The sequence below is a fragment of the Lynx rufus genome, unplaced genomic scaffold (assembly GCF_022079265.1).
Source record: "Lynx rufus isolate CCGP_SWC_20201006 ecotype Redwood Valley unplaced genomic scaffold, mLynRuf1.p SCAF_15, whole genome shotgun sequence".
Lineage (NCBI taxonomy): Eukaryota > Metazoa > Chordata > Mammalia > Carnivora > Felidae > Lynx > Lynx rufus.
Genome location: NW_025814829.1, coordinates 19,293,228 through 19,319,070, shown reverse-complemented (window position 1 = coordinate 19,319,070; position 25,843 = coordinate 19,293,228). Strand labels below are relative to the sequence as shown.

Below are 25,843 nucleotides of genomic sequence, written 5' to 3'. Positions count from 1 at the left end.
CAGGGATGTTCAAGGCCGTCAGGCCCTGAGAGTCATAGTAATAATGGGTTTGGCTTTGGGAAGCCCCTGGAGGGTTTAAGCAGAAGAGTGATAAGATCTAGTCTCCTTATATTTTTTTAAGCCCACGAACAGCTTTGTGGAGAAGTTGCCATCGAGGGCTGTGACGAAAATCAGGGAGACCTAGGTAGAGGTTATTGTGAGATCTCGGCCACGGGTACTGGGGGCTTAGACAGGATGGGGGGTCACGAGGGAGGGTGAGGAGGTGGGGTTGGGTTTGGGGTCTGTTTACAGCATAGCACTGACAGGACTTCCTGATGGGGAGGATGTGGAGTGTGAGGAAGGAGAGAAATTCTAAATGTTTGGCAGGAGCAACAGAGTACCAGTGACTGCATTATGGAGTTGGGGAAGACGAGGCGTGCCGGACGGAATCGAGACAAGGCACCAACTCAGTCATGTTAACCTGAGGTGCCTGTTAGGCTTCCACGCGGAGATTCCAAGTAGGCAGTGGGACACGGGAATCTGACACTCGGGAGAAACCGAGTGGAGACGCAAGTCTGCCGTCACCGTGTACTGCTGTTTTAGCTGGTTACCCAGGGAGTGAGTGTAGCCAGGCAAGAGTTCTGAGGGCCAGAGGGACCCTGAGCTTGGACGGGGCATTGCTTCCTGTCCATGCCGTGTGTCCTTGCCGAGGGCAGGCATTGTGTCCCCAGGGAGCAGCAGAAGCAACAAGCAAGGACGTGTGGTGCTTCCCCCGTGGGCGCCTCTGTCTTCAGGCTGCTTTCCCTGCGGTGTCTCCCTCAGCAGCCTAGAGCAAAGGCTATAAATGGGCAACGTGAGGGCCAGATAAGGCCCACCGATGTGTTTCCTTTCAGTCTGCTGTGTCTTGAAAACATTGAAACATTTAAATATTAGGGGATTTTACTTAAAAATATCTGGATTTCCAGCTTCTCTTGAAAGCACCATTCGATCTGGTAATAATGGACCCGTATTCCGCAAGGCAGCGGTGCGTGGTAGAGGGAGGGCAGCTGCCTGGGTGAGGCGGGCCCTCTTGGCACTCTTGAACACCGATGCTGAATTCAGTTGTCATCCCTCTTGCTCTACGTGTTTTCCTCTAGTGGAGAAACACAGACCCATGAATGTATCAAGAAAGAGAACAAAAATTAGACCAAGGGGCTAGCATCTTTTATTTATTTATTTGTTTGTTTTTTACTTTTTTTAATGTTTATTCATTTTTGAGAGAGAGAGAGACAGAGGGCAAGCGGAGGAGGGGCGGAGAGAGAGGGAGACACAGAATCCGAAACAGGCTCCAGGCTCCGAGCTGTCAGCACAGAGCCCGAGGCGGGGCTCGAACTCGTGAACCGTGAGGTCATGACCTGAGTCGAAGTCAGATGCTCAACTGATGAGCTACCCAGGCACCCCAGGGCTAGCGTCTTTTACCATAAATGTCTTTCTCTTCCTGGTCTGTTTGGTCTTTGCTTCAAAGGAAAACGAATTTAGTGACCATCTCATGAGCTCTGACTCCCTTGTAAGTTCACGGTCAGCCTGGCCCTCGAGGGTGTCTGGGTTAGCCCCACTGCTGGAGACCTTGCCGGGGCACCCGCACTGTCCGTCAGCCTTGCTGCTGGCAGTGCAGAGGGACAGAAGGTCCCGGCTGTTGGGTCAGCCTCCTCCATGTGGCGCTGTCTGCTCCTCCCATCGGCCAAGCCCTGACTCAGCACCGCAACTGGCTGAGTTCAGAACCCCTCGTGGCTCACGCAGGGTGCTCGTGTGAGGTGCATTCTAGGCTGGCGGAAACGGAAACTCCGTGATGACTCTCGAGCTAGTCAGCTCCCCGGGGCCACCACTCCCTCTCTCCCCTCATAGACGGATACCTGCCCTCAAAGTGAGCCTGGTCTGCCCCCCCCAGAGCAAGCAGTGTGACGGTAGTGGGTAACAAGGCAGAAGAGCACACACAGGTCCCGGGGCGACTGTGTTGTGTAAGCACAACGGCCTCATCCTCTTCCCCACACCTTCTTCCTGTTCTTCCTGCTTCTTCCTGTGGGGACCTCGCGGGAGCGGGGGAGCCATAGAGCAAGCATCGCGCAGAGCTGGAGGTGGTGGCCACTGTTGGAGGAAACATGGGAATTACACCAATTCAAATGATCGCTTTGGTTTTTTGCTTTTTTATCTGGTTACAAAAGAGATGCATTTGGTCCTCGGAGTGGTTCATGGGAAAGATGCAGCGTTAATAACCGTAGTGTTTCCTAGAATAATAAATGGAATTCAGGACACAGGTGACAGAGAAGATCACCTCTGCGGGAAGATGGCAGGTCGTAAGTGTACACGTACCAACGGATGTGGCAACAGTGGACACAGGTCGCTCCTGAGGGAGACTCTGCCCCGGCCCAGACTTTCAGGACTGCTCTCCTTTGTCGTTCTGCATCCTAGGGGGGTGTGTACTTTATTTCTGGCTATGGTCTTTCTCTTGGGTTGTACACTTGCTCAATCTCAAGGAGCCAGAAAAACTAATATGTGTGTATGCGTATGTGGAACTCCTTACACTGGGCACTGGCGCCGTGTGGACTTGACCTGGTTCCATATATACGTAGCTAGTGTCCTTCAGAGTACCCAGTCCACTGCATGAACCTCGGGTACATGCCTGTCCAGCAGGCCTTGTGAACTATTAACATTATCCTTTCTAGCATCTGCATTAATTATCTATTGCTGTGGAACAAATCACCCTAAAACTTAGCAACTTGAAACAAAAGGCATTCATCGTTATATCTCAGTTTCTGTGGGTCAGGAATCCAGGGGCAGGGTGGCTGGGGACTCTGGCTCTAGGTCTTAGGATGTTGCAGTGAAGGTGTTGGGGGCAGGGCCGTAGTCCCTTCCGAAAGCTCCACTAGGGGAGGACCTGCTTCCAAGTTCACTTGCGTGCTGTTGGCAGGATTCAGTTCCTTGCAGGTTGTTGGACTGAGGACCTTCACTCCTGGCCGACTGTCGGCCAGAGGCTTTCGTCGGTTCTTCACCACATGGGCCTCCCCATAGAGCTGCTCACAATATGGCGGCTGGCTTCTCTCCAAACAAGTTGAGAGAACACCCAAGACAGGAAGCACAGTCCTTGGTAACCTAATCTCAGAAGTGACATCCCATGCCTTCGGCCATATTCCATTCACTAGAAATGAGTCACTACATCTAGCCCATACTCAAAGGGAGAAAATTACACCAGGATGTGAATACCAGTAGGCAGGGGCCATGGGGTTCATTTTAGGGGCTGCCTACCACAGCCTGTATACTACCCAGAGAGTTTTTGCCCCCCAACGAAGTGTAGGTAGCTCCCCCTCACCGCAGCTGATTCCGCTGCTTGCCTTTTGAAACCTACTTTTTTCAGACGTCAAACAATATAGCCTTCTAGTTTCTTGCTAGCCAAGTGAGGTCCACGGACCAGCTTCACTGGCATCATTTGGGGAAGTTGTCGGAAATGCAGAGTCTCAGCCCCTCTCCCCTCAAAGAACTGTGAATCAGAATCTGTATCTTAACAAGGTTCCCTGGCAAGTCATACTCACATGAAAGTCCCAGAAGCCCTGCGCTGGGTCCTCAAACACTGCTCCACTGTCTGAAAGAGTGAATCAGTGGTGCTTCTCTCCTGACTAAGGTGCCCTGGGGGCTCCACGAAGGCTGAGGTTTCCTCTACATCTCACCCATCTCCAGGTGCCTCTTAGTTTGGGAAGATTCTGTCTGGGCTGTTCTTCTGCCTTTCACGAGGAGTGTTTTGGCTTCTACACGCAGATGGACAAGTAGAGTTGTGGTTGGCTTGTCTTCGGAGATCTGCAGCTGCTCACATACTTACTTAGTCATTTATTTCACATATATTTATTAAGCATCTACTGTGTGCCAGGCCCTGTTTTAGTTGCTGGCCATCTAAGAGTGCACCAAACAGTCCAGGCGTCCCATGGAGTCCCTTGTGGAGTTTATGTTCTATTGGAAGAAGACAGACCAAACTAATAAGTACACATATCACATGTCAGAAGATAAGTGCTATGGAGAAAAATGAAGCAGGTAAGGGAAGTGGAACGTACCAGGGGTCAGGGTGAGAGTTTGCTCTTTAACATCCGGTGCTCAGCAGATGCTTCACTGAGCAAGTGACAGTGGGCCATGGGCATGGAGGAGAACCTAGAGAAACCAGTGTCCCAGAAGCCACGTAGACAAGTATTTTGAAGAGGGCGTGGTAACAGAGTTAAATGTGATGACAGGTCAGCTGAGAAAAAGACTAAGAATTACGTTAGCAGCAGGGAGAGCATTGGTGACCCTGAAGGGGGTTGTGCTGATGGAGTGGAAGGGGTCAAACCCTGACTGTGGGTTCAGGAGAGAAGGGGTGCTGCTGATGGGTAAAAAAAAAAATGTGGTAGATCCATACGGTGGGGTAGTGTTCAGCCATAGAAAGGAGGGAGGCACTGAGGCATGTTACAGCGTGGATGCCCCTTGAAAACATCACACTGAACGAAAGAGGCCAGTCGCAAAAGACCACGTAGTGTGTGATTCCTTTTGTGTGCAATGTCCGGAACAGGCATGTCAGTGGGGACAGCAGACTTGTGTAGCCAGGGGCTGAGGGAAGGGGAGAAAGAGGGGATATGGAGCCTGGAGCCTGCTTCGGATTCTGTCTCCTCTCTCTCTGCCCCTCCCCTGTTCATGCTCTGTCTCTCTCTCTCTCTCTCAAAAATAAATAAACATTTGGGGCGCCTGGGTGGCTCAGTCGGTTAAGCGTCCGACTTCAGCCCGGGTCACGATCTCGCGGTCCATGAGTTCGAGCCCCGCGTCGGGCTCTGGGCTGATGGCTCAGAGCCTGGAGCCTGCTTCTGATTCTGTGTCTCCCTCTCTCTCTGCCCCTCCCCCATTCATGCTCTGTCTCTCTCTGTCTCAAAAATAAATAAACGTTAAAAAAAAATTTTTTTTTAAATAAATAAACATTAAAATTTTTTTTAAAAGATGGTAAAAATGGTAAATTGTATATTTTACCACAATAAAGAGGGGGAGGGAGCGAGAGAGAAGGTATGTTAGTCTGCTAGGGCTGCCATAGCAAAATACCACAGACCAGGTGCCTTCAGGAACAGAAACCCATTTTCTCATGGTCTGGAGTCTAGAAGTCCAAGATTAAGGTGCCAGCAGGGTTGGTTTCTGGTGAAGACCCTCCTTGGCCTGTAGATGGCCCTCTTCCCTCTGCGTCTCCCATGGCTTTCCTCTGTGCACGCACGGGGAGAGCCCTGCTGTCTCTTCCCTACGTATGAGGACCGCAGTCCTATGGGATTAGGCACCCACCCTTATGACCTCATGTAACCTTCATTATCTTCTTAAAAGCCCTTTCTCCAAATACAGTCACATGGTGGTGGGGGGGGGGCTTCAGCATAGAAATTTGGGGAGCGGGACACAATTTAGTCCATAACCGAAGAGGTGGAGATGAATCAGAGAATCAGAAACAACAGGTACAGACAACTCCCAAATCGTTTTATTATGGAGAGGAGAGAAATGGGACAGGTGTGGATATGGGGTTAAGAGAGAATTTTTTTTCAGATGGACAGTATCACTGCATGTTTGCATGCTGGTGGGAATGACCCAGTGGAGAGGAAAAACCAATGATGGAAGAGAAAGCAAGGGCAATGGTGGAAGTGGTATTCTTGCTGGAGAAAGAGGATGGAGTTCACTGCGGGGGGAAGGAAGGCAGAACATGAGGGCGCAGAGGCAAGGCCCTTAACAGATGCGGGGAGCGTGAGGATGCTGACAGGTGGCGTTACAGGCGGAGGGAGTGAGCGGATGCCTTTGAAGGACTATGAGAAAAAATCAGCCAGAATTACCTTGACTTCTCGTCTCTTAGAAAGCCTTTTGGCGAAGTCAGGGAAGGCTGTTAAATCACGGATTTAGAGTGGGAAGTTGTAGTATCTCCTATTGGAAAAGCTTTTAAAAGGCCTGATGGATTCTCGGCCCCACATTTTGCCTGGGGTCATGGTGAATAACACAATTTCTCTTCATCCCTTTCAGACCTAAGATCAACCCTGATGTGTAATATCTTACCCGCAGTCTGTTGGTTGTTGCCAAATCAAACCCCTGGGGCGTGTGAAGCGGAAGGTTTTTAAGTGAAATGTCATGTATTTAAAACTGTCTGTCGAAAGCTTAGTGTTCTCCCTGAGGATTTAAGCTTTCGATGTTGGGATCCGGAGTCCTCGGCTTGATGATGCCTGTCAGGAGAAGAAGGTGGCTAGACTCCTATAAATCAACTGCTGGCAAATGTCGACAGCCCTGCTTCCCATTTTCTGACTAGAATCGAGGGCCTTATATCAAGAAGCAATTAGGATAGTATAATTACAGAAAATATTGATTGAGCCCCACCTATGTGCCAGGCACAGTGCTCAGTGGTTTGTGTATAATTGCTCATTTAAACTTTATATCAGCCCCACAAAGGAGGTACGTTCTTTTATAAGGAAGAGACTTGGAACCTAGAACACTATCGTGGAACTGGTAAGCAATGTGACCAGGACTCAAAACCAGGTCTCATTGACTCTAAAATTCTTCGGACGTTTTGTTTTTCTCTCTTAATTTAATCTAAGAGATGGGGCGCCTGGGTGGCGCAGTCGGTTACGTGTCCGACTTCAGCCAGGTCACGATCTCGCGGTCCGTGAGTTCGAGCCCCGCGTCGGGCTCTGGGCTGATGGCTCAGAGCCTGGAGCTTGTTTCCGATTCTGTGTCTCCCTCTCTCTCTGCCCCTCCCCCATTCATGCTCTGTCTCTCTCTGTCCCAAAAATAAATAAAAAAACGTTGAAAAAAAAATTTAATCTAAGAGACAAATGTGTGTCATTAAAAGGTAAAAAGTCCAGAAAAGGGCATGATAAAAAACAAGTTTCCCACACTAATCCTGATTTTTTTCATTCCTCCCCAAAAGCCTATGTTCTCAATCTCTATGCTGAACCTTGTTAAGATACACAAAAGATGAGTTTGAATCAATTAGAAGAATTCACTAGTATTATAGATAGAAGCTATAGAAATATAGTACAATTCTTAGAAGAGATGGCATTATATAAGTTGACACCAAAAAAAATGTTTAAAGATGGCGCTGTTACCACTGTTACCCATTTTAGGTTGTTTTTTTGTTTTTTTTTTCAATAAAAATCCAGTATTTGAATTCCTATACTGGATATGGACGTTGGGGCCTTCGTGGATTATTAGCACCATTATGTTGTATATGAAATGCGTCTGTATGTGTACACATGTGAATTTTTCTGGGGAGAGAATCTCTGCTTTCTGTCAAATTCTTGAAGGAGACCGTGGCCCCCCAAATAGTTAAGAATCATGGCTTTTCCCCTAAACCCAGGTGTTCCCATTGTAGATTGGAGGAGAGAGAAGGATCTTGGTTTATATTTTAATGAGAGTAAGAAATGCATCTGGTCCCTGAGACCCTGGTCCATGAAGATGTGTCCTCCTCAAGCCCATGGTCATTGCAGCCACCTATGAATTGAACAGTCCTTCCCTTAGGAGACTTGGCAAGGTTTCTCCTCTCTTACAAGGCTTTGGGCTGGGGCTCTTGGAGCTAGACTTTGTTTCCTTTTGACTGCCAGGCTTCCCCAGAAATGACTGGTTTTCTTCCATGTTACCAAATGTCATCAGTTCGCACTAAAGAAACATGGCCTTCCTCCTCCCATGGCCTTCCTCCTCCTTGTCCCTGTTGTGGTTACCAAGGTAATTATCTCTCCTAGCTCCCTCCAACGTTTGTTTGACCAAAAAGTAGAGTTGGAAACTTCTCCCGGCCTTTTCTGAATCCCAGCTCTCTATTAACTCAGGAGCCAGGGAAGGATTGTAAAATTTAGCCTTTAAGACCTTCTATGAAGCAGTCCAGCCACTGAGATCTATAACCGAACACATCGCTGGCCTCCCTACATTGACTAAGTCCTAGAGAACATTGACTCTCAACCATGACAGTAATTCCCCCCGTGATAGCTGTTCACATCCATCGTACCGCTTCTTTGGTCCTGCACCGATTCTCCAAAGCAGACAGATGTATGTGAATCTTCAGTAGAGGAGAGAACCATTGGGTTAGAGAGACCAGCTTGGTAATTTGAGTCTGGGTGCAGGATACACTAGAAATGAACTCTGTCCAGTTCTGAAGAACGCCTACTCAGATGAAGACAGCTGAGTCTCAGGCCTCTGGTTCAGCATCAGAGGGATTTGGTTTTTCCTCAGAGCTGTAAGAATCAGGAGCCGGGGACCTCCTGCTGATGCCCGTCAGGGAGGCAGTACTCCTTAGCAGAGCCCGCAGCTCCGCACCCTAGGGCTGGGGGCGGGGGGTACAGACCCAGAGCTGGCCAAGCCATCAGCCTGGACAAACAGAGACCGGTGAGGGCCGATGAGACCCAGGGTCTCCCTGAAGGGTTTGGGGCCTTGGCCAAGGTTGGAGGTGTGGCCAGAGCAGCTGCTGGCTGAAAAGGGGACTTCCCAAAATAAATACCCAATGACGAAGTCAGACTGCATCCAGAGAAAGCCTGAGCATAAACTGAGCAGCATGCTGACCTTTTCCTGAATAAATCTTGATTGTAATAATAGAGGATATTATGAAAATGAGAAACAATTACATTAGCTGTTCCAGAAAGAAATTCACTTGCTTGACGGGATACAAAAGCTAATCGGGTGGCAATGTTTTTAAATACGTCTAGAGCTTGGAATGGAATATCCCTAGTAATTTGATTATTTTGCTGTGCAAGGAGGTACACAACACACAGTGCCTGTGTCTTCTGACCATATCATTACGATGGCAGCCTGAGGGTCTCCATCTGCGCTGGCAGCTTCGGGGGCTGGCGTGTGGGAGCCATCCCGGTTGTGCAGAGTGGCGCATTCTTGAGGCAGGGTGGGTTTGGTGGGTGAGTTATGGAGCGGGGCTCGTGAAGGGGTGACAAGTAGGATTTGAAGGGGGAGCTGGAGAGGGAGGAGGGGAGAGACCTGCAAGGAGGTGGCTCCCGAATGACCGTCCTGGTGGTCATTCTCTTCTCCCCCCAGACTTTCTAGAAGGGCTCTGATGCCCAGGAAAGCAGGTGGCAATTTGTGGAGCTTCTGCTCTTGCTCTTGGCATTGCCTCCCACGATTGTGTTTTCTGGGCATTCATGCGAGAGCTTTCCAGCTTGCCCCCTTCCCTTCTCCTCCAGTTTATCACAGTTCAGTGAAGAGAACATGATGGACCCCTACAACCTCGCCATCTGCTTCGGGCCCTCACTGATGTCAGTGCCTGAGGGCCACGACCAGGTGTCCTGCCAAGCCCACGTGAATGAGCTGATCAAAACCACCATCATCCAGCATGAGAACATCTTCCCAACCCCCAGGGAGCTGGAGGGCCCCGTCTACAGCAGAGGAGGAAGCACAGAGGACTACTGGTAGGGGCCTCTGGGTCAGAGGGTGGGGAGGGGGAGTCCCCACTGCACGCTGGTGTGGGAGCCAGATGGCCAAGCGAGACCCAGGGGAAACACCCAGAGCCCCCCAGCCTCGCACTCCCAGGCGGTCCAAGCTGCCGGGATCTGGGGACGGTGCAGGCAGCGCCCCACCTCGACCCGACCTGTGGAGTGAGTGCCACTTTGTGCCACTTCCCTGTTTTTTATGAGTTTGAGGAACCATTCTGGAAAACAGTGGCGACAATAATAGGAGGGTTAATAATCTCCAGGAAAAGAAAGTTTGTAAAGTTGTATTTAGAACAACTGTTCATCAGTCAGCAGTGCCTCTCAGTCTCCATGTCCGCGCTGTGTGTGGTGAGAGACACAGACAGGCCTGGGTCCGGGTCCGCAGAAGGAAGATTTTCTTCCTTATTGCGAAGAACTTAGATACGAGGCATAATTTCCTCGCTGTGAGTTTGAACAATGATAATTTAGAATGATTGCAGAGATCCGTGAGGAGAAAAAGGGGTAAGGTAAGCTCCATTTTCGGCAGGTTAGGCCCACTTCCACCCTAAAGCGGGATTAAATCCTGTGGGGCAAGGTTTTTCATGACCTAGCCTGGGAACAGAGATATAAAAGGAATCCCTAGGGCTCATCTTTACTAGACCCTTGTGTTACACAGTTGACCAATCACTATTTCCGTATTACAGATAAAGTGACTATAACCTAGAGAGGTCAGTGACAACCTTTCAGGCCACCTTAGGGGTGGGAATTCTAACCATGCTGTTTTGTGTCTTAGTGCAGGGCACTGTCCAGGACCCCACACTGCACCCCGGGTACCACTTACAATGTCTTTTTCCCTACCAAACACAAAGGCAACCACCTCTGTCGTTTGCTCCCTAACATCCCTTACCTGCTCCTTCCCCTCCCTTCTTCCCCCGAATCGTGCTTCAGCCTGGGCTGAAAGCATGAGCCAGCCCAATTCGGATTCCATCTGAATTCAACATCTGGAACCAATTCAGCAGCCCCATTGCTCTCCAGTAAGGTAGGGGAGGACAGGAGAGGATGTTCACTTAATTAGAGGCCAGTGGGTCCATGCTTCTCTCTGATCCCCACAGAAGGAGCCTTTTGCCTGAGGCGTGAAGAAAGTGGTATTCACGTGTCTGTGAGTAGAGAAATACCACTGACACCCCCGGGTTCAATCTTGTCCGCTATCCCGCGGATCCCAGCATCTGGGTCCGAGCTGGAGAAACCTATACTTCCTAGCTTGGAGAGAAGCCTTTTTGTCACTGACAGATGGTCGGTGAGGACACGGAATGTTGTTCAGGTGTGCTCCAAGGAGCTGTCTTTGTGCATGTGACTTGGAGAGTTGGTTTCTCTGTTGCATGAGGGTTGAGAAACTGTGGAGTAGTGTTCCCAGGGCCTGCTTTATCTTCTTTCCAAAGTGTGCCCTCACTTCTCAAATATCTCTGGCCCGGTCCCAGGACACAGAGCCCCCCTCAGCCCTGTTCCCCCAGTCCCAGCCCAGCAGAGCAGACAGAGTCATGGCGAGGGTGGCTCACAGGGACACAGAAGGGGAGGACACCTTCCGCCAGTTCTCTCCAAAGCATTCTCCCAGGCCAACCGCTGTTTGTCGTGCATCCGACACTTATTAGCAGCCTCTGGAAAAACCACCAGATTAGTCAGGGTATGTTACTACCACAGACTGGGTGGGAGGCCAGAAACCTGCGAGGATCAAGGGCAGGTGACCTTGGGTAAGAAGGACCATCTGACGACTGGACTCACCCACTCAGAAGGCTCCCAGCCTCTCCTCTTCTTTGGGAACAGGAAGAAGTGCCAGTGAAGTGAGCTCAGATGGATGAAGGAGGTGAGGGAGGGGTGGCAGAAGGGGGTGCCAGAGCCTGAGAACCCAGGAGACCAGAGAGCCAGGAAGAGGGGGCCCCGGGCACTTGGTTTCCCTGAAGCTACGAAGCAGGGAGGCTAATCCCACTTCACCACGCTCTCCAGCCGTAAACTAGAACCCGGTTTCCCAGGACCACCTGCTGTTTGGCCTGCTGGGCTTCCTCAGACCGCAGGTGCTGGCGGGCTTGAGGTGTTGCTGAGGTGTGGGTGTAGAGCTGAGAGTAGGATTTTGGCACTAGGAGGGACCTTAAAAAGCATCATCCCGCCTTTACATTAGAGCAGTGGTTCTCCAAGAGGAGTCCTTGAACCCACAGCACCTACGTCACTTAGGGCTGGTTAGGAATACAGACAACTGAGCTCCGCCTGGCCCTCGAGAATTAGAAACTCTAGGGGTGAAGCAGTCTGCTTTTAACAACCCATCCAGGACTCCCTGGCGTTTGACAACTGCTGCCTTAGTGGATGGCCACATAAACGAACTTGGAACTCTGGAGGAAACTGAGCCTTTGCCCTGTGCACCCCTGGTGCCTGAGGGCTTCTAGAATGTCCTGAAACTCATCAGAGGGCTTGTAGGCCCAGCAAATAGTGCCCACAGTGTGTAGGCCCAGTAAACCTGTGAAAACTTATGCCCACATATTTTGATAAGGAGGAATCCCTGTTGATGTTCTCCCAGAATGTTCTCTGGAGTCTGAAGAGCCTCCTTGGAACTGACTTGTGTCATGTGGGGTGAGTTCCAGACTGGTTCCCTGGTCTTTGAGGAACTTTCTGGAGTGAAAGACCCATCCTAAGTGGAGGGAGAGGCTATAGGCTCAAAAGCAGCAACCATGAGGCCAGGTGGTAGGGTTGAGAAGGTGGTGATACTTCCATAGAACTGCCTGGAAAGGCTCCCTTGTTACTACCAACTGCCAGAGGAAGAAACTTTAGAAATGAACAGGGGTCTTGTCTATTTCTCAGGAAGTTAGAACTTCCTGGTACCCATCCCCGTCCACTCTGATGTCCATGAGCCGGAAGACCAGGAGAAGAAACAACTTTCCAAGTAACTTCCCTGGCCATTCTTGATTCTCAGCCCTGTATGATTTTAGACTCACTGAACTGTTTGGGAACTTGACCAGCTTCCATGCCCGCCCATTCGCAGAGTCCAGCCCACAGCAGACTCTTCTTCTCCTGCCGACTCACCTCCCATCTCTCACCAGTACACAGACCAAACCACAGAGCCCAGAGACATAAGCAAAATGAGAAAGAAGGAAAGGAAGACCACTTATCCTCACACAACTGAGGTGTACAGACCACTATCCTCAATTCATTGATTAGGCGGTTGAGGCTTAAAGAGATTCATTCCCTTGCTCAGGGTCATACAGGTACCAAGCGCCAGGGCTGGTTTCCAGCTCCTGTTGCGTCCCATGCAAAAACCTCGTATTTTCTTCCACGTGCTCCCTCCAGGGACTAGTTCACCTAGAGAAATGGCCCTTGAGGAGTTGAGTTGTTGTGTATTTTCAAAAAGACTTATTTTATAAATTCAAAAGGCCTTCCCTCTGCCTCCGGATATTGTGAGTCGCGGGCAGTGTCGAGTGGTTTTTGCTGCAGGGCCCGGGCTAGAGAAACTCAGGAGCCTCGTGTTTCATTATCAACACTTGTCTGTAGTGTCCGGTCAGGATGCAGAGAGCGTGAAATAGCTTCTGTGCCCTTGCTCCAGGGAAGCTGCGGGAAGGAGAAGACAAGAATTTGGTCAGCCAGGGCTCAGGTCCCCGTTACTGTTGCTTCTGTTGCAGTGACAGCCCTCACGGAGAGACTACCTCGGCTGAGGACTCAACCCAGGATGTGACCGCAGAGCACCACACGAGCGATGACGGTACGAGGCCCCGCGTCCTGGGCAGTGGGGTCACCGGGCGGGAAGCCGAAGGAACAGCTGACATAGCCTGTGCTCCGGATGCACCTTCCTGCCCAGCAGTCCCCCAAAGACAGGCAGCGGCCCCCCTGTCCGTCCTTTTCATTCCTTCCCTTTCATGGAGAGACAGCCTACCTTCTCAGATAGAATGGTCTCTGTGTTAAACCAGAGGTGAAACCTTTCAGAGCCTTTCAAGCTTCTCGCCCCAGCTCCCTGCCCCTCGCATACCTCCTAGCTCCTTGTCTCGCCTGCCTGTCTCGCCTGCCTGTTGTTGGTCCCCTGTCACAGCCCAGACTCCTGCCAGGTAGCTGGAGACCAAAATCAGGAGAGTTCATTTGAAAAAACAGTGAGCCTGGGGAGGAGAGAAGCTGGGTGCCAAGAGCCCAACAGAAGCAAGCCAAGGGGGAGTGGGAAGCAGGATGCAGAAACCACACGCTTTCACGCCTGCCGACTGGAAAAATTGACCCTTTCCAAAGTACAGACGTGCGAGCGCCGTGCAGCCTGGCGGGCGTGCGTCGAGAGGTGGAATGCACAGCTGTCACCGCGGGCCCCTCGGCAGCGCCCGTGATTGATTAGGGTCTGTCCGGCCAGCACGCCTCCCCTCCTTCCAACAGTTCCGCACCTCCATTTCTGGACCACTCGGGCTCTTGGAAGTCTCAGCAGCTGACAAGGGGCCTCAGAATTTTCTGGGCATGAGAACGAAATGGCACAGCCTGTGGAGCTTTTTAAAGGAGAAAAAAAAAAAAAAATGAAGGCTGCTTATTTAGATGCTGAAGTCAGATGGATCAATATGATAATCTGCCCCATTACAGGAGGAGACTGGGTGAACTAGGGAAATTTGTTCCTGCTAGAAGCTTTGTGTGTCTTATCTCTTAATCCTAGTGAAATAGAGCTGCTATTTTCCAGTTGAGAAAGCAAAGGCCAGAGAGGTCAAGTGATATGCCCAAGGCTGCACAGAACTGAGATTTGGGATATTTAGACAGGCCTTCTCTGGTCTGCCTCCAGTAGCGAAATATCCAGCCCGGCCCTTCCGGGAGCAGGCCCAACCATCCTGCTGCCTAGGCGTGGTCTTGCCTGTAAGCAGCCTTTCTGTCCACTACTCAGAGTACCTGACTCAGATCAGGGGGGTTTCTTTTTCGCTCTCTGACCTCTCCCTGCGGCTGGGCCCAGATAGTGGTAATGATGACAACAATAACAATGGCCAGCGTGGACGTATTCTTACTACAGGCCAGACACTGCTCTAAGTGCTTTCACAAATTGTTATATATTGACTCTTCGTAACAACTTCATGAAAAAGGCACTATTGTTATCCCTTTCTAACAGACAAGGAGACTGGAAGCTCACACAGAATAAAACTAAATATTGCATTTGTAACCCCCTTTTAATTTTCAAATTAATTTTAAGTCAATTTTCCATGCATTACCCACAATAATATATTTCCATATTTTTAGCTCCTTGGAAAGTTGATTGGGTGAGTTATTCTCTCCTACGGAGACTAAAAGCTCATGTTTCACTAGGGGAAATGGACAACATAAATAAAGTTTGTTGTATTTAAAGTACAATATGATAAATGTTCTACAATTAGTGGCGTTATTTGATGATCAGAAAAGAAATGATGCTTACAAATACAGGATGGCAAGTTCAGTGATAGGGGCTGGCATAAACAGCTGTGTAAGCACCGGAGAAATTACTCTAGGCCTCCTTTGCCCTGAGTGGGGCTCAGCCTCTTGGGCAGCGTGACGAGCTTCCCAGGAGGCAGATTGCACAAGGAAGACAAGGTTCCCACCCTGTACATGTGGTTCCTTATTGCACAGAAACTGCTGAGACAATAAAGTATTCTTTGTTTTGTTTTGTTTTTTAATGCTGACATTTAAATTGTGACTCAGTGTGTTTCATCAGGAAGGTGAGAGAGAAAGGGATTCCAGGTGGGGGGAACAGCATGACCAAAGGCAGTTAAGGGTGCACACGTGCTTTCAGGCTGATGGCACCGCACCGTCTATGCGGGAATCCCCTGCCTCATACATAGATCATCCGTGGCTTATTTGTCACGCTGGGCTATCTTCCTGCCAGTGTGAGTTCAGCTAATTGGGGTTTTCCGCCCCGTTTCCTGAGTCTGTGGGTCTCAACAACATGTGTTTCCTTCTTTTCTGCCCCTCTCAGAGTGTGAGCCCATCGAGGCCATTGCCAAGTTTGACTACGTGGGCCGGACAGCCCGAGAGCTGTCCTTCAAGAAGGGGGCATCCCTGCTGCTTTACCAGCGGGCCTCCGATGACTGGTGGGAAGGCCGGCACAATGGCATCGACGGACTCATCCCCCATCAGTACATCGTGGTCCAAGACACGTACGTTGGGCCCCCTGCACCTTCACGCATCCTGGCTGCTCTGTGGGAGACTTTATTTCTGGCTCCATAGGAGGGTGAGGGAGACCAACCCCCAGGGGGCACCAACACCGGCCTTGAAAGACGCCCCCCCCCCACCACAGACTAAGTGGAGGATTGTTTTTTCCATCTCTTCCCCCTGCAGATCACTCCTCACCCACCCCCACTCACTGTGGAAACCTGCCAGCCCTCAGGCTCATCCACATTTAGACCTGATGAGTGATAATGAGGGGTGATTGTTTGACCACTTACATTTTTGTTCTGGAAAGCTCAGAGTGGGAAAACATTTTTACTTCTTTTTTTTTTTTTTTTAAACAACCCTGCTCACCGCAACCAGTTGGGCCACCTATGACGATGATGATGGCACTTTTCCACTTGCAAATGAAAGTGATGCTTTCCTTTTCTAGAAGAAATCTAGCTTAAGCAGCCTTGTGGAAAGGAGCCAGTTCATTTAACTGGGGTTGACTTGGGGAAAGACAGGGAGAGGAGGAGAGAGGGTGTCAGGGAGCAAAGGGAATGTGAACTGGTCCCAGAGAGACTTCATCGGATGGGCTGTTGGTTGGCTCCTACTCTTTGAAGCAATTTCCCCCCCGGGCAGGAGGGCTTTTACCCCATGGCCCTCCCAAGCCTGCCTCCCTGCCCCTTTGCCCTGCCTCTGCCCCTGCCTCCCTACCCGTGGATGCGATGCTGTCAGTGTTTTTAGTCCTTCCCTTAATATTATTTTTTAAAGGTTGATATCCTGAATGAGTCTGCACCCTCCCAGCCTCTCCCCGGCTCGTTCTGCAGGGAGATCCTCCCTCTGTTGATAACATCGCAAACCCGGTGGCCATCTGTGCGTGGACAGGACCCTCCCAAATTTAGCATTATGGCTTCACTACAGGACCGAGAGAAGATGAATTGTGGGGGAGAAGGGGCTTCCTTTGTCATCAGTAGCCAGAGGGGCCGGGAGAGCTGTGGAGTGACCTGGGACCGGCTTGGACGCTCTAAGCTGGGCTAGATGCACTACGACAGAGTGTGGCGGTGTCCTGCCTCAACGCCGGCATCTCCAGAGCCACCGCAGACCTGCCTGTCCTTGCCGGGCAGTGCCCGGGACCTCAGCAGATAAACCGCACCCTGGACCGGCCGCCTCCTCCGGGAGGTGGCCCCGGCACCGCTGTGCCCGGAAAAGCAGCGGGGTAGAAGGCAGATGCCTCGCATCCAGGTGTCCCCTAGCCCGGCCTTCCTGCGGAGCTGAGGATCCCGCACCACGCGGCGGGATTATTTATTTTTATTTAAGTGACCCTCCTAAGGCCCTTAGGTTTCCCTGCCTCCTCTCACAGAGCTAGCCCGGCCTGGTGTCACTGCCGCCTCCAAGCTGTGGCGGGGTCGCGTGTGTGTCGGGGGGCCATCTTGCCGATTTAACACTGCTTTTTGTGTTGTTGTTGTTTTCCCCTCCTCCCTGCCTGCCTGCCCCTTCCCCAGCGAGGACGGTGTCGTGGAGAGGTCCAGCCCCAAGTCTGAGATTGAGGTCATTTCTGAGCCACCTGAAGAAAAGGTGACAGCCAGAGCGGGGGCCAGCTGTCCCAGTGGGGGTCATGTAGCCGATATTTATCTTGCAAACATCAACAAGTAAGCTCTGCTTTTCATTTTCTGCTCCCTGAATGCCCTGCAACGCCCAGCCTCCCCCTCTGGCCTCGCCCCCTCTCCATTCATGTGCTGCGTAGGGCTCCCAGCCCCTGGGCCTAACACTCTGCATGCGCTCACTGCTGCCGCAAGGCGGACAGGGCTGAGGAAGCTTCCACGGGCCTTGCGGGCAGGTCCCGGGCTCCAGCGGGCTGCTGTCGTGCCATGGAAGGGTGCCCCACGCTGGGTTTCCACAGCATCTGTCGGGTCGGGCCTCCCCGGCTATCTGACCACTAAAACCTGGCCAAAGCTTTGGTCACATTCTGCAACTTGGTTTTGGACTGTTTCTCGGAGGTGCCTTCTCTTTTCCGATTCTTGCTCAAATAATAGTCTTTGACATCTTCCTGGCCCTTGTCTGTCCAAAGAGCCAACATCCTGTGTGTCTTCCACTAGGCTCACGTGACCCCAGAGGGGTTTATGTAGATACCATGTGTCTCTCTCTCACCGTGTCCTGCATTCACCCTGTGGAGGAAAGGAGGCCACTCTGCCCCCCAAGGAAAGCTTCGTCCTGAGCTCTTTATTCATTGCCTAACCCCCCAGCTCCCTTCTGCCCCTTCATACCAGTGGAAGGAATTGTCCATGTTTTCCTGTTGCTTTAGCCCTGTGTCATCCTCCCCTATCAGTCCCTTTGCAGATTCCCATTCCTGTCCGGCAGGCTCTTAACTCTGCCCCCCCAGCTTTCATTGTGGCTGTGAGCAGCATCCCAAGGGTTTTCACTCCGCCCACACCCGATCTGGCCGGCTGGAGGGATTCCACGCCTGTGTGCTGCTGCCTCCCCTAGAGACATTCAGGTTATTGGAGAACTAATCTCATCTCAAGGGGCCAGACACCAAGTCCCAAAGCCTACAGACCTCTTTCCGCCAGACCCTGAAACTTGGCCCCGTGCCAGCGGGATGACGCGCCCCAGGGTGTTCCTGATGAATGTGGATTGCAGATGATGTACAGTTTTTATTCCCCTCTGGCTTTGGAGGAATGAAATGATCTGCACATTGAAAACCTGTTCACCGTAGCCTCTGGACACTGAAACTGGAAGGAGAATAAAAGATGCTTGTTGTTTTTAAACCGCACCAGGTCGCCCCGATCTCTTGGCTTTTTTCCAACCAGACGGTAGCAGGGGGCGTGGTTGGGGCACGTGTCTCTTTTCCATCTCTTTCGCCCTCCAGTTAGTGAAGTCGCTGATTCAGCTCACGGAGGGTAGGTATGATTTAAGTCAGACCAGTAAAAAGGATTGAGGATTTTATCTATTTCCCTCCAGCAAGTGGTGCCTTGCTGGGAGGGCAAGCTAGTAAAAAGTAACTGTGGGCTCATCACATTTTTTTTTTCTTTATTTACAAGTCTATGTTAATTATAAGCCTGTAATCATAAGGTTGTAAGCCTGTAATTAGCCCACAAACCAAGGCAGGGTTGGTGGAGGGAGAGTTAAATAATTAGTTAGGTACATGTTTCTAAGCCATCACGTATTTGATGCCATTTGTACAAAGAAATTGTAGAAGATATGAGCCGAAACAGTCAGAAGATGAACGCCTGGTGGAAAGTCAGGCGGTTCCCTTTGAACTCCTTACTTGGCCGTGTCAGGGATGGGGTGCTCAGAGGACATGGCCGACCGGGACACCCGCTGGTCGCTGGTCGGTGGCTGAGTGGCGGCCCTCGGGCGTGTCTTGCCCTTAGCAGTGACTCTGCCCTTCCAGCCTCACTTCCTGCCCCATACGTCACTCCTTCCAAGGGCCCCGAGTTCTCTCGCACCCCCAGACCTTCACATCTGCTGCCTCCTCACCCGATCATCTCCCCCTCTCCCTTCAGGACGTAGTCCGAAGATTTTACTTCTCCCGGGAAGCCCTCTGACAACCCCGAGGTCCTCAGGGCTGAGTCAGATGCCCTTAGTCTGTATCCCCACAGCAGTCCGAGTATCTCTCATGACCCGAAATGTGCTCAGATCCCCCACCAGCCTGAGCATCTCGAAACCAGGAAATCTGCCTTCCTCTCCTCGTGTCCCCGGGGCCCGGTGAGGGACCTGGCACACACCAGCCAGTCCACAATCTGCCTCCTCAGCAGTTTGAGCTTTGTGAGTCAGCCACCCTCAAGTGGAAAAAGGAAATCAGCAAAGAGTTATTCGGGTGAGGCATTCAATTTAATTCCACACATTTAGTGAGCGGCTACTGTTGTGCCAAGCATCCGTGCTGGTTGTTCAGAGATGAATAAGACAGTGCCTGGCCTCGGCGCTCAGTCTGGCAAGGTAAATACCATACAGACAGGTAGCTAAAAAGGCAGTGCCATCAAAGCTCTGAGGGAACAAAGGAGGGAGTGATTGCTTCTGCCTGCTGTTGGAGGTGGGGTCGTGGGAGGAGACTTTGCAGAGGAAGAGTCCTTTCAGCTGAGCCTCGTAAGACTCCCAGAACATCCTTTTTCTGCTCCAGAGTGGCTGATACCCAAGGCTAAAACCGCTTGAGCCGGCAGCTTCATGGCGTGGCTCCCGTATGCCAGCTTCCACACCAAACCCCGATAGAAAAGACCTGACCAGTGGGCAGGACCAGGACCGGCTTAGAACACCGGCTCGGCCACACAGACGAGCCCTTTAGCCTCAGGACCTTCCCTTCCCTTCTTCCATCTCCTCTCCTGCCTCAGCCTCCGTTGCCCTTAGTGGACTCGAGATCAGAGCTGCCCAGCTGCCATCCCAAACCCGAAGTTGTATTGCTTCCTAAGTTAGGTCCTCAAGAATCTGATTCCAAGAACAAATGAAATTATTCAGCAGTAGGCAACACCCGTGCTCTTAGGACTCTGCCAGGCCGTCTTCTTTGAGAGTCTCCGTGGTCTGAAGGGAATCGGCCGAGAGCCAGGGTTCAGCCCAGGGCTGGGTGACTCAGGGTCACGGAGATGTATTTCCACCCCGAGGAAAAGCACAAACTTGGCCCTAACTCCTCAGCACTGAAGCCTCTTGAAAAATATTCTGTTCCCTGTCTGCACGAGAAGCAACGACAACCACTTGCCAGAGGCCAAAATGATTACAGTCTTGTCGTTGGACTAAGAAACATGCTAGAATTTGGAAAAATCAACTCTCCTCTTGCCTTCTTGGTGATGGCGAGACTTTCCCTCCTACCTGGGGCCTTAGGTCTCTGTTCAAAGCAGGTAATGGAGGGGGCCTTTCTGTGAATCTGTCTCCCATTAGAAACTTTCACTTAATCAGACATTTTTCCTGGCAGCACCTTACATCTCGAGAACTCAAAGCCCACGACCTCCAAGTAAGTATCCGTTTCTCCTTTGCCCAGGTTGGGGGTGGCCGGGGAACAGAGACACAGAACGAGCAAGGGAAGGTGAAGCCAAGGAGACAACATGCTGTGTGTCCCTCTCCTTCCAGAAGTCCCCGGGTGCCAACATCGGCCCTCTCTCACCCGTCCCAGCTTTCTCAGGGCCAGGGCTCCCCGATCACACCGCCCTTTCTGTTTGTGATTGAAGGCAAAGGAAGCGGCCAGAATCTGGGAGCATCCGGAAAACATTTCGGAGCGACACCCATGGGCTGAGCAGTTCCCTGACTGACTCTGCCTCCCCGGGGGTGGGGGCTGGCTGCCGCCCATCTTCCCAGCCCATCATGAGCCAGAGTCTCCCCAAGGAAGGGCCAGATAAGTGTTCCATCAGTGGGCATGGGAGCCTCAACTCCATCAGCCGCCATTCGTCCCTGAAGAATCGGCTGGACAGTCCACAGATCCGGAAAACGGTGACGGCAGGAAGGTCAAAGAGCTTCAATAACCATCGGCCTGTGGACCCTGAGGTCATTGCACAGGTAACTGGGGGCATCTGGACACGCTGCTGGTTTGCCCACGCTTGTCACTACTGCTTCATGAGCCCGCATCCGTTACGACGGGCCTTGAAACAGCGGAGTTCATCCGTCACACACACAGTTCAGAGGCTGCTGGACATCTGGGCCCAAAAAGGCAGCTTTCGAAGCAGTTTGTCTGTCTCTCTCTCTCCCCAAGAAGAAGATTTCAAGACAGAATAAAAGAATTCAGACTTCTTGTCGTGCACAGGCTATTTGCAAGAGTGTTGTACTTTTTAAAGTGAATAGTTAGAGAATATTTTGATAGAGGCCACCCTGCCCAAGTTTCGGGTCTTGAGAGCCTGGTAGGCTTTGTGAAGCTGCCCAAGTGTTGAGGCTCAGACGTAGTTCTGGCCGTAATTTTTTTATCACCCTTCCCACCCCCATCTCCCATTTCCTGAGGCTGACGTCTGGTCCTTAGTGGGAGGCAGACGATCAGTCAACGATCTCCTCCTGGTCTTGTCGGCTTCAAACACTCCGCCGCGGGGGGCTCGGGTATCAGAAGGGTTTCCAGCCCACGTCTCCCGATGCAGTGGAGATGAGCTCCCTGGTTACGGGGCCCTCCTTCCACGTGTGTACCACACTGACGAGTCTCTGTTTTCCGTGAAATATTAGCGATCCAGCCCCACCTCTAAAAATCCGACTACCGGGGCCGCTCCAAGCAATTCATTCAGACGCCTCTCCCAACTCTATAATTTTCATTAGACCAGGTAGGAGCTGAGGGCTCCCTGTTGCCCTTTTACGTTTCCTCTGAGTTGAGATTCTCCTCACCCTATCTTCCAGGGGGCAGTAGAGGCTGTGTATGGTCTCTCTTGGCTTACCTGTGATGCTCTGCTTAGGGAAGGTGTGCCTGGCCAGCACCGTAGTAAGCTACGGGCCTCAGATTTCTTGCTTTGCTAGCCCTCTATTTCTGTGCCTCTCCTTCAGCTCTTGGCCGCGATCTGCCTTGCACCGTGGAATCCTCCCAGCTGCCTCCTGAGCCAGGTGCTAATAGGAATGTTAGAATAGGTGCACAGCTGGTGCAGACTCTAGCTAGAAAGCAGGACTGAGGAGGGAGATGGTGGAGTTCTTCCTGAGCATTTTGAAGGTTTGAGAACATCAGAGGGATGAGTGAAATTGAATTACTGTCAACAGAAAGCACAGATCGCCCCTAGGGTCAAGACGCCTTAACCAGGGCCTTTGCTTGGAACATGTCATCTTTCGACGTGAGCCTGATTCCAGGGAGGAACCCTGTGGCAGTCTGGGATTCCAGACACAGTGTGTGGAGAGGTTAGGAGCGGGGAGGGAGCTGGGAGGTCTCCCCGAGGGGCAGCTGGCTGTGGACAAAGGATCTTTGGTTCTATTATTTCCTGAGATCTGGGGTGTTCCACTGTGACTTGCTGGAGGTAATTCGCCTGCGTGGGCTCTGGCTTCCCCTCCTGGTCACTCTTTGGTCCCCTCTCATGGTGACGGGTCGAAGGAAATGGCTTCCTCAAGTTGGGCACTCCAGTGGGGTGGGGTAGGGCACGGGGAGGTGTCCTGATGAATCTTCAAGGCCAGGGTACCTTTCTAAAGCCCTTGGCCCTTCTTAACTTTTGGCTTTGAAGTCCAAGAAAACAAATATCATACTTCATCCCTCCCACTTTGTAAGAAATCGTTCATTATGCACAGTTTCAAATATATACAAAAGTGGAGAGAATTGGGTAGCAAATCCCTTGTAACCATGACCAAACTCGTGGCCACTCTTAGTTCATCTGTCTTTCCCCTTCCCGCTGGATCACCTGTCATTTCGCCCAGGAGTATTTCAGTGCCTTATCTCTAAAACTTGAGGACTCTATTTAAAATAACATCTCCGCCATTCTTTTCTAAAGGGGGAAAAAAAATGTCATGATAATGAAAATCCCTTTTTTCTCCTACCCCAACATTCTGAGCATCGGTGTGTTCGAGGATTTTGGCCAAGTGAAATAACCTGGACATCTCCCTCCAGTTGCTTTCTTCGTGATTTGGCCTGTGCCGTTGAAATAGGATTCCTGGGGACTTCTCCCGACATGTGCCTCACCTCCTCCTTTTTCCTATTTTTCAGGATATTGAGGCAACTATGAACTCTGCCCTGAATGAGCTGCGGGAGCTAGAGCGGCAGAGCAGTGTCAAGCACACCCCCGATGTGGTTCTGGACACCTTGGAGCCCCTCAAAACCTCCCCAGTGGTGGCCCCCACATCGGAGCCCTCCAGTCCCCTGCACACCCAGCTCCTCAAGGACCCCGAGCCCGCCTTCCAGCGCAGTGCCAGTACTGCTGGGGACATCGCCTGCGCCTTCCGGCCCGTCAAGTCTATCAAGATGGCCGCCCCAGTCAAGCCGCCAGCCACGCGACCCAAGCCCACTGTCTTCCCCAAAACAAATGCCACTAGCCCTGGTGTCAACTCATCATCTTCCTCACAGTCCACTGACAAGTCTTGTACTGTCTGAGGGATGTAATTTAATTGTTCTAGACAAAGGGACTGGAGGGACTATTATTAAAATATCTTCCTATTTAACTAGCTTGGGGACTTCAGTTGAAAATTAGATTCTAAGTTGTTCTTGCAGGAATTAGCCTTCCCGTCACCCAAAACCTTGAGAATGAAGCCCTCGTTACCACCCCGCCCTGCCCTTCCCACCGCCCTCTGCTTCCCCCCGTTGTCGTAATCCAGCCAGCTGCAGTACATACTGTTCTTAGGTTAGCCAGAGTTAGAGTTTTCCATTATCAGGTCACTGTGAAATCTGGCAAGGCGAGTCATGAGGACACGGGCTCAAGTCTCTGTCCCCTTAGACACAGGGGATGCCTGACCAGATGGTTGGCTACCGACAGCCAGCTCTCAGTGGCATCTTGTTTTGGGTACTGATTATAGAGAACCATATATAGTCCATTCTTCGTTTTACACACACACACACACACACACACACACACACACACACCACAACACACGTTTTTCTAGTCTCTGGCATGTGTAGCCTCTCCTGGTCTAGACCAGTCTCTTTGTAAGTTATTGTGGCAGTTCACACAACAGCCACCAGGGGTCTCTGTTTCCGTTACAAATCTTGTTCTGTCTGGGCCAGAGAACCTAGCCTTTGAAATCTCTCCATCATAAAAAACTGAGCAGGATGAGACCCGATCCTGTAATCTGTTTGGGGTTGGGGCTTTCTCTCTGTCTTCTCTCTATTGGTGTGAATTGGTCATTGGTGTTTGCTTTTGCTCTCCTCCATCCTCTAGAAATACAGCCCAATCTTTTTATAGAACTTCTAAAGTTTTTCTGAATGTATAGACATTTCTCGAGTTCCTGTCTTTGTCTCTGATGGACCATTTTCCATTTAAGACATTTTCCTGTATAATACAGTTTTATAGCTGATATCTTTTAGGGTAAAGAGTCTTTTGAGAGAGTTTATTGTGTTTAAGGCAGGTTTGGAAAAGGTGAGAAATGGGCCCTTCTTCCTCACACTTACTTTGGACACTTAAGACAAAATTCATGATCCTATTCAAAAATTAAAATCAGCTTTGCTAGCCCCCAAATTGTTCCCGAACGAAAACATATCCTAAGTTCACCTCCCCCCCACCCCGCCCCCCAGTTTGGTTATTCTACAAGATCTCTCTTCAGGGACCAACAAGGGCTTGGAGAGCCCTGGTTAGATTAAAGAGAGACATTACTCCTTAAAACCTGTTTTCTTTTATCCAAATAAAGACAACTAAGAGAGCTTTGGCCCCATGGGCTCTAAGGTCTTCCCGAGGCTGGAATCTAACAAAATAGATAATTGGATGCTGAGTATGTTGGCCTCCCTTTGGCCTTTCTTCTGGTTCTTCTCCAAAAAGCAGAAATGGTATCTATCCTTGCATACTTTAATCTGGTCTCCAAACCTGGTGCCCCCGGTTCCGGCCCCCCTAGCTTCACGCTCTCCTAGCGGTACCAGGGCTGAGGACAGTCACACCCAGGTTCATGAGTCTCAGACAGATACTTGAGCTAAAGCTAAAGCTCATTCCTCTTCTCTGTTTTCTGCTTTTAAAGCCACACTTTTAGCCTTATTTTCTATAGGTCAGGAGAGGTGGTGGGTTGCCATTCAGATAGGAAAATCTGAGTTTCCTTATGTTTAGCCTAGAAGATTCTTTTTGGACCAACATTTTGAAGTTGGCAGTTGGTGGTGCAGGAAGTGGTAGGATTTTCCTCATTCTGTGTGAAGGAGAGCTTTGTGGGAAATCGCTAATTATTGGAGAGATAACCTGCAACCCCAGGAAAACTATCCCAAGAGCTAGAAAGGAGAAATGAAGAGCTCCTTGAGTAAAGCGAGTCAGTCTGTGAGAGGTAACCCACGGTCCTCTGCATTCTTGGGTTTCGTTGCTGGGTTTCGTGGCCTGTCCTCGCCTATCACCTGGACTCACGCAGGTCTTAAGCCAACAGGGGCTTTCATAAAAACCAAGGATCTGTTTCCTTGATGAGCATGGAACCCCCACCCTTCACTTTACATTCCTTTTTGATCCAACTGATCAGAATCGGTACCCATACCTGCCCTTTACCCCCTCCCTCCAGCACACTCCTGTCTGAGAAAGGAAAAGCGAAGCTTTCTTAATGACAAAGCTTTGGGCCTGTTCTGTTGTTCCTGCCTGATTTCTCTTGCAGCCCTCGGACATGACTTGTGTCCACCATTCCCTTGGTCAGTGTCCATCTGCTGATCTGCATCATGAACTAGACGGTGTGTGAGTGGCCACCTACGACCCCCAGCTCTGGGAGCCAAGTTGTCCTCCCCTCTCTGGTGCTCCTGACACCTGTGAGATGGACCTGTCCAGGGGACTAGGAACCCACGGAAGGAGCGTCCTCGGCAGAGCTCC

General features: G+C 50.9%; 1 protein-coding gene across 6 annotated transcripts in view; it reads left to right on the top strand.

The window, feature by feature from the left end:
* Positions 1 to 25,594, top strand: part of SRGAP2 (SLIT-ROBO Rho GTPase activating protein 2) — a 232,481-nt gene extending 206,887 nt beyond the window's left edge. For 3 of the 6 annotated variants that reach the window (XM_047076589.1, XM_047076588.1, XM_047076592.1), the window contains 7 exons: positions 9,162 to 9,386; positions 13,049 to 13,128; positions 15,325 to 15,505; positions 17,003 to 17,149; positions 20,401 to 20,439; positions 20,654 to 20,978; positions 23,074 to 25,594. In XM_047076589.1, coding sequence (XP_046932545.1) covers positions 9,162 to 9,386; positions 13,049 to 13,128; positions 15,325 to 15,505; positions 17,003 to 17,149; positions 20,401 to 20,439; positions 20,654 to 20,978; positions 23,074 to 23,457 — 1,381 coding nt within the window. In that variant the 3' untranslated portion in view covers positions 23,458 to 25,594. Of the gene's footprint in view, positions 1 to 9,161; positions 9,387 to 13,048; positions 13,129 to 15,324; positions 15,506 to 16,271; positions 17,150 to 20,400; positions 20,440 to 20,653; positions 20,979 to 23,073 lie in introns of those variants that run through there. The other 3 variants (XM_047076591.1, XM_047076590.1, XM_047076593.1) reach the window with 2 other exon arrangements.
* Positions 25,595 to 25,843: the final 249 nt, after the last annotated feature.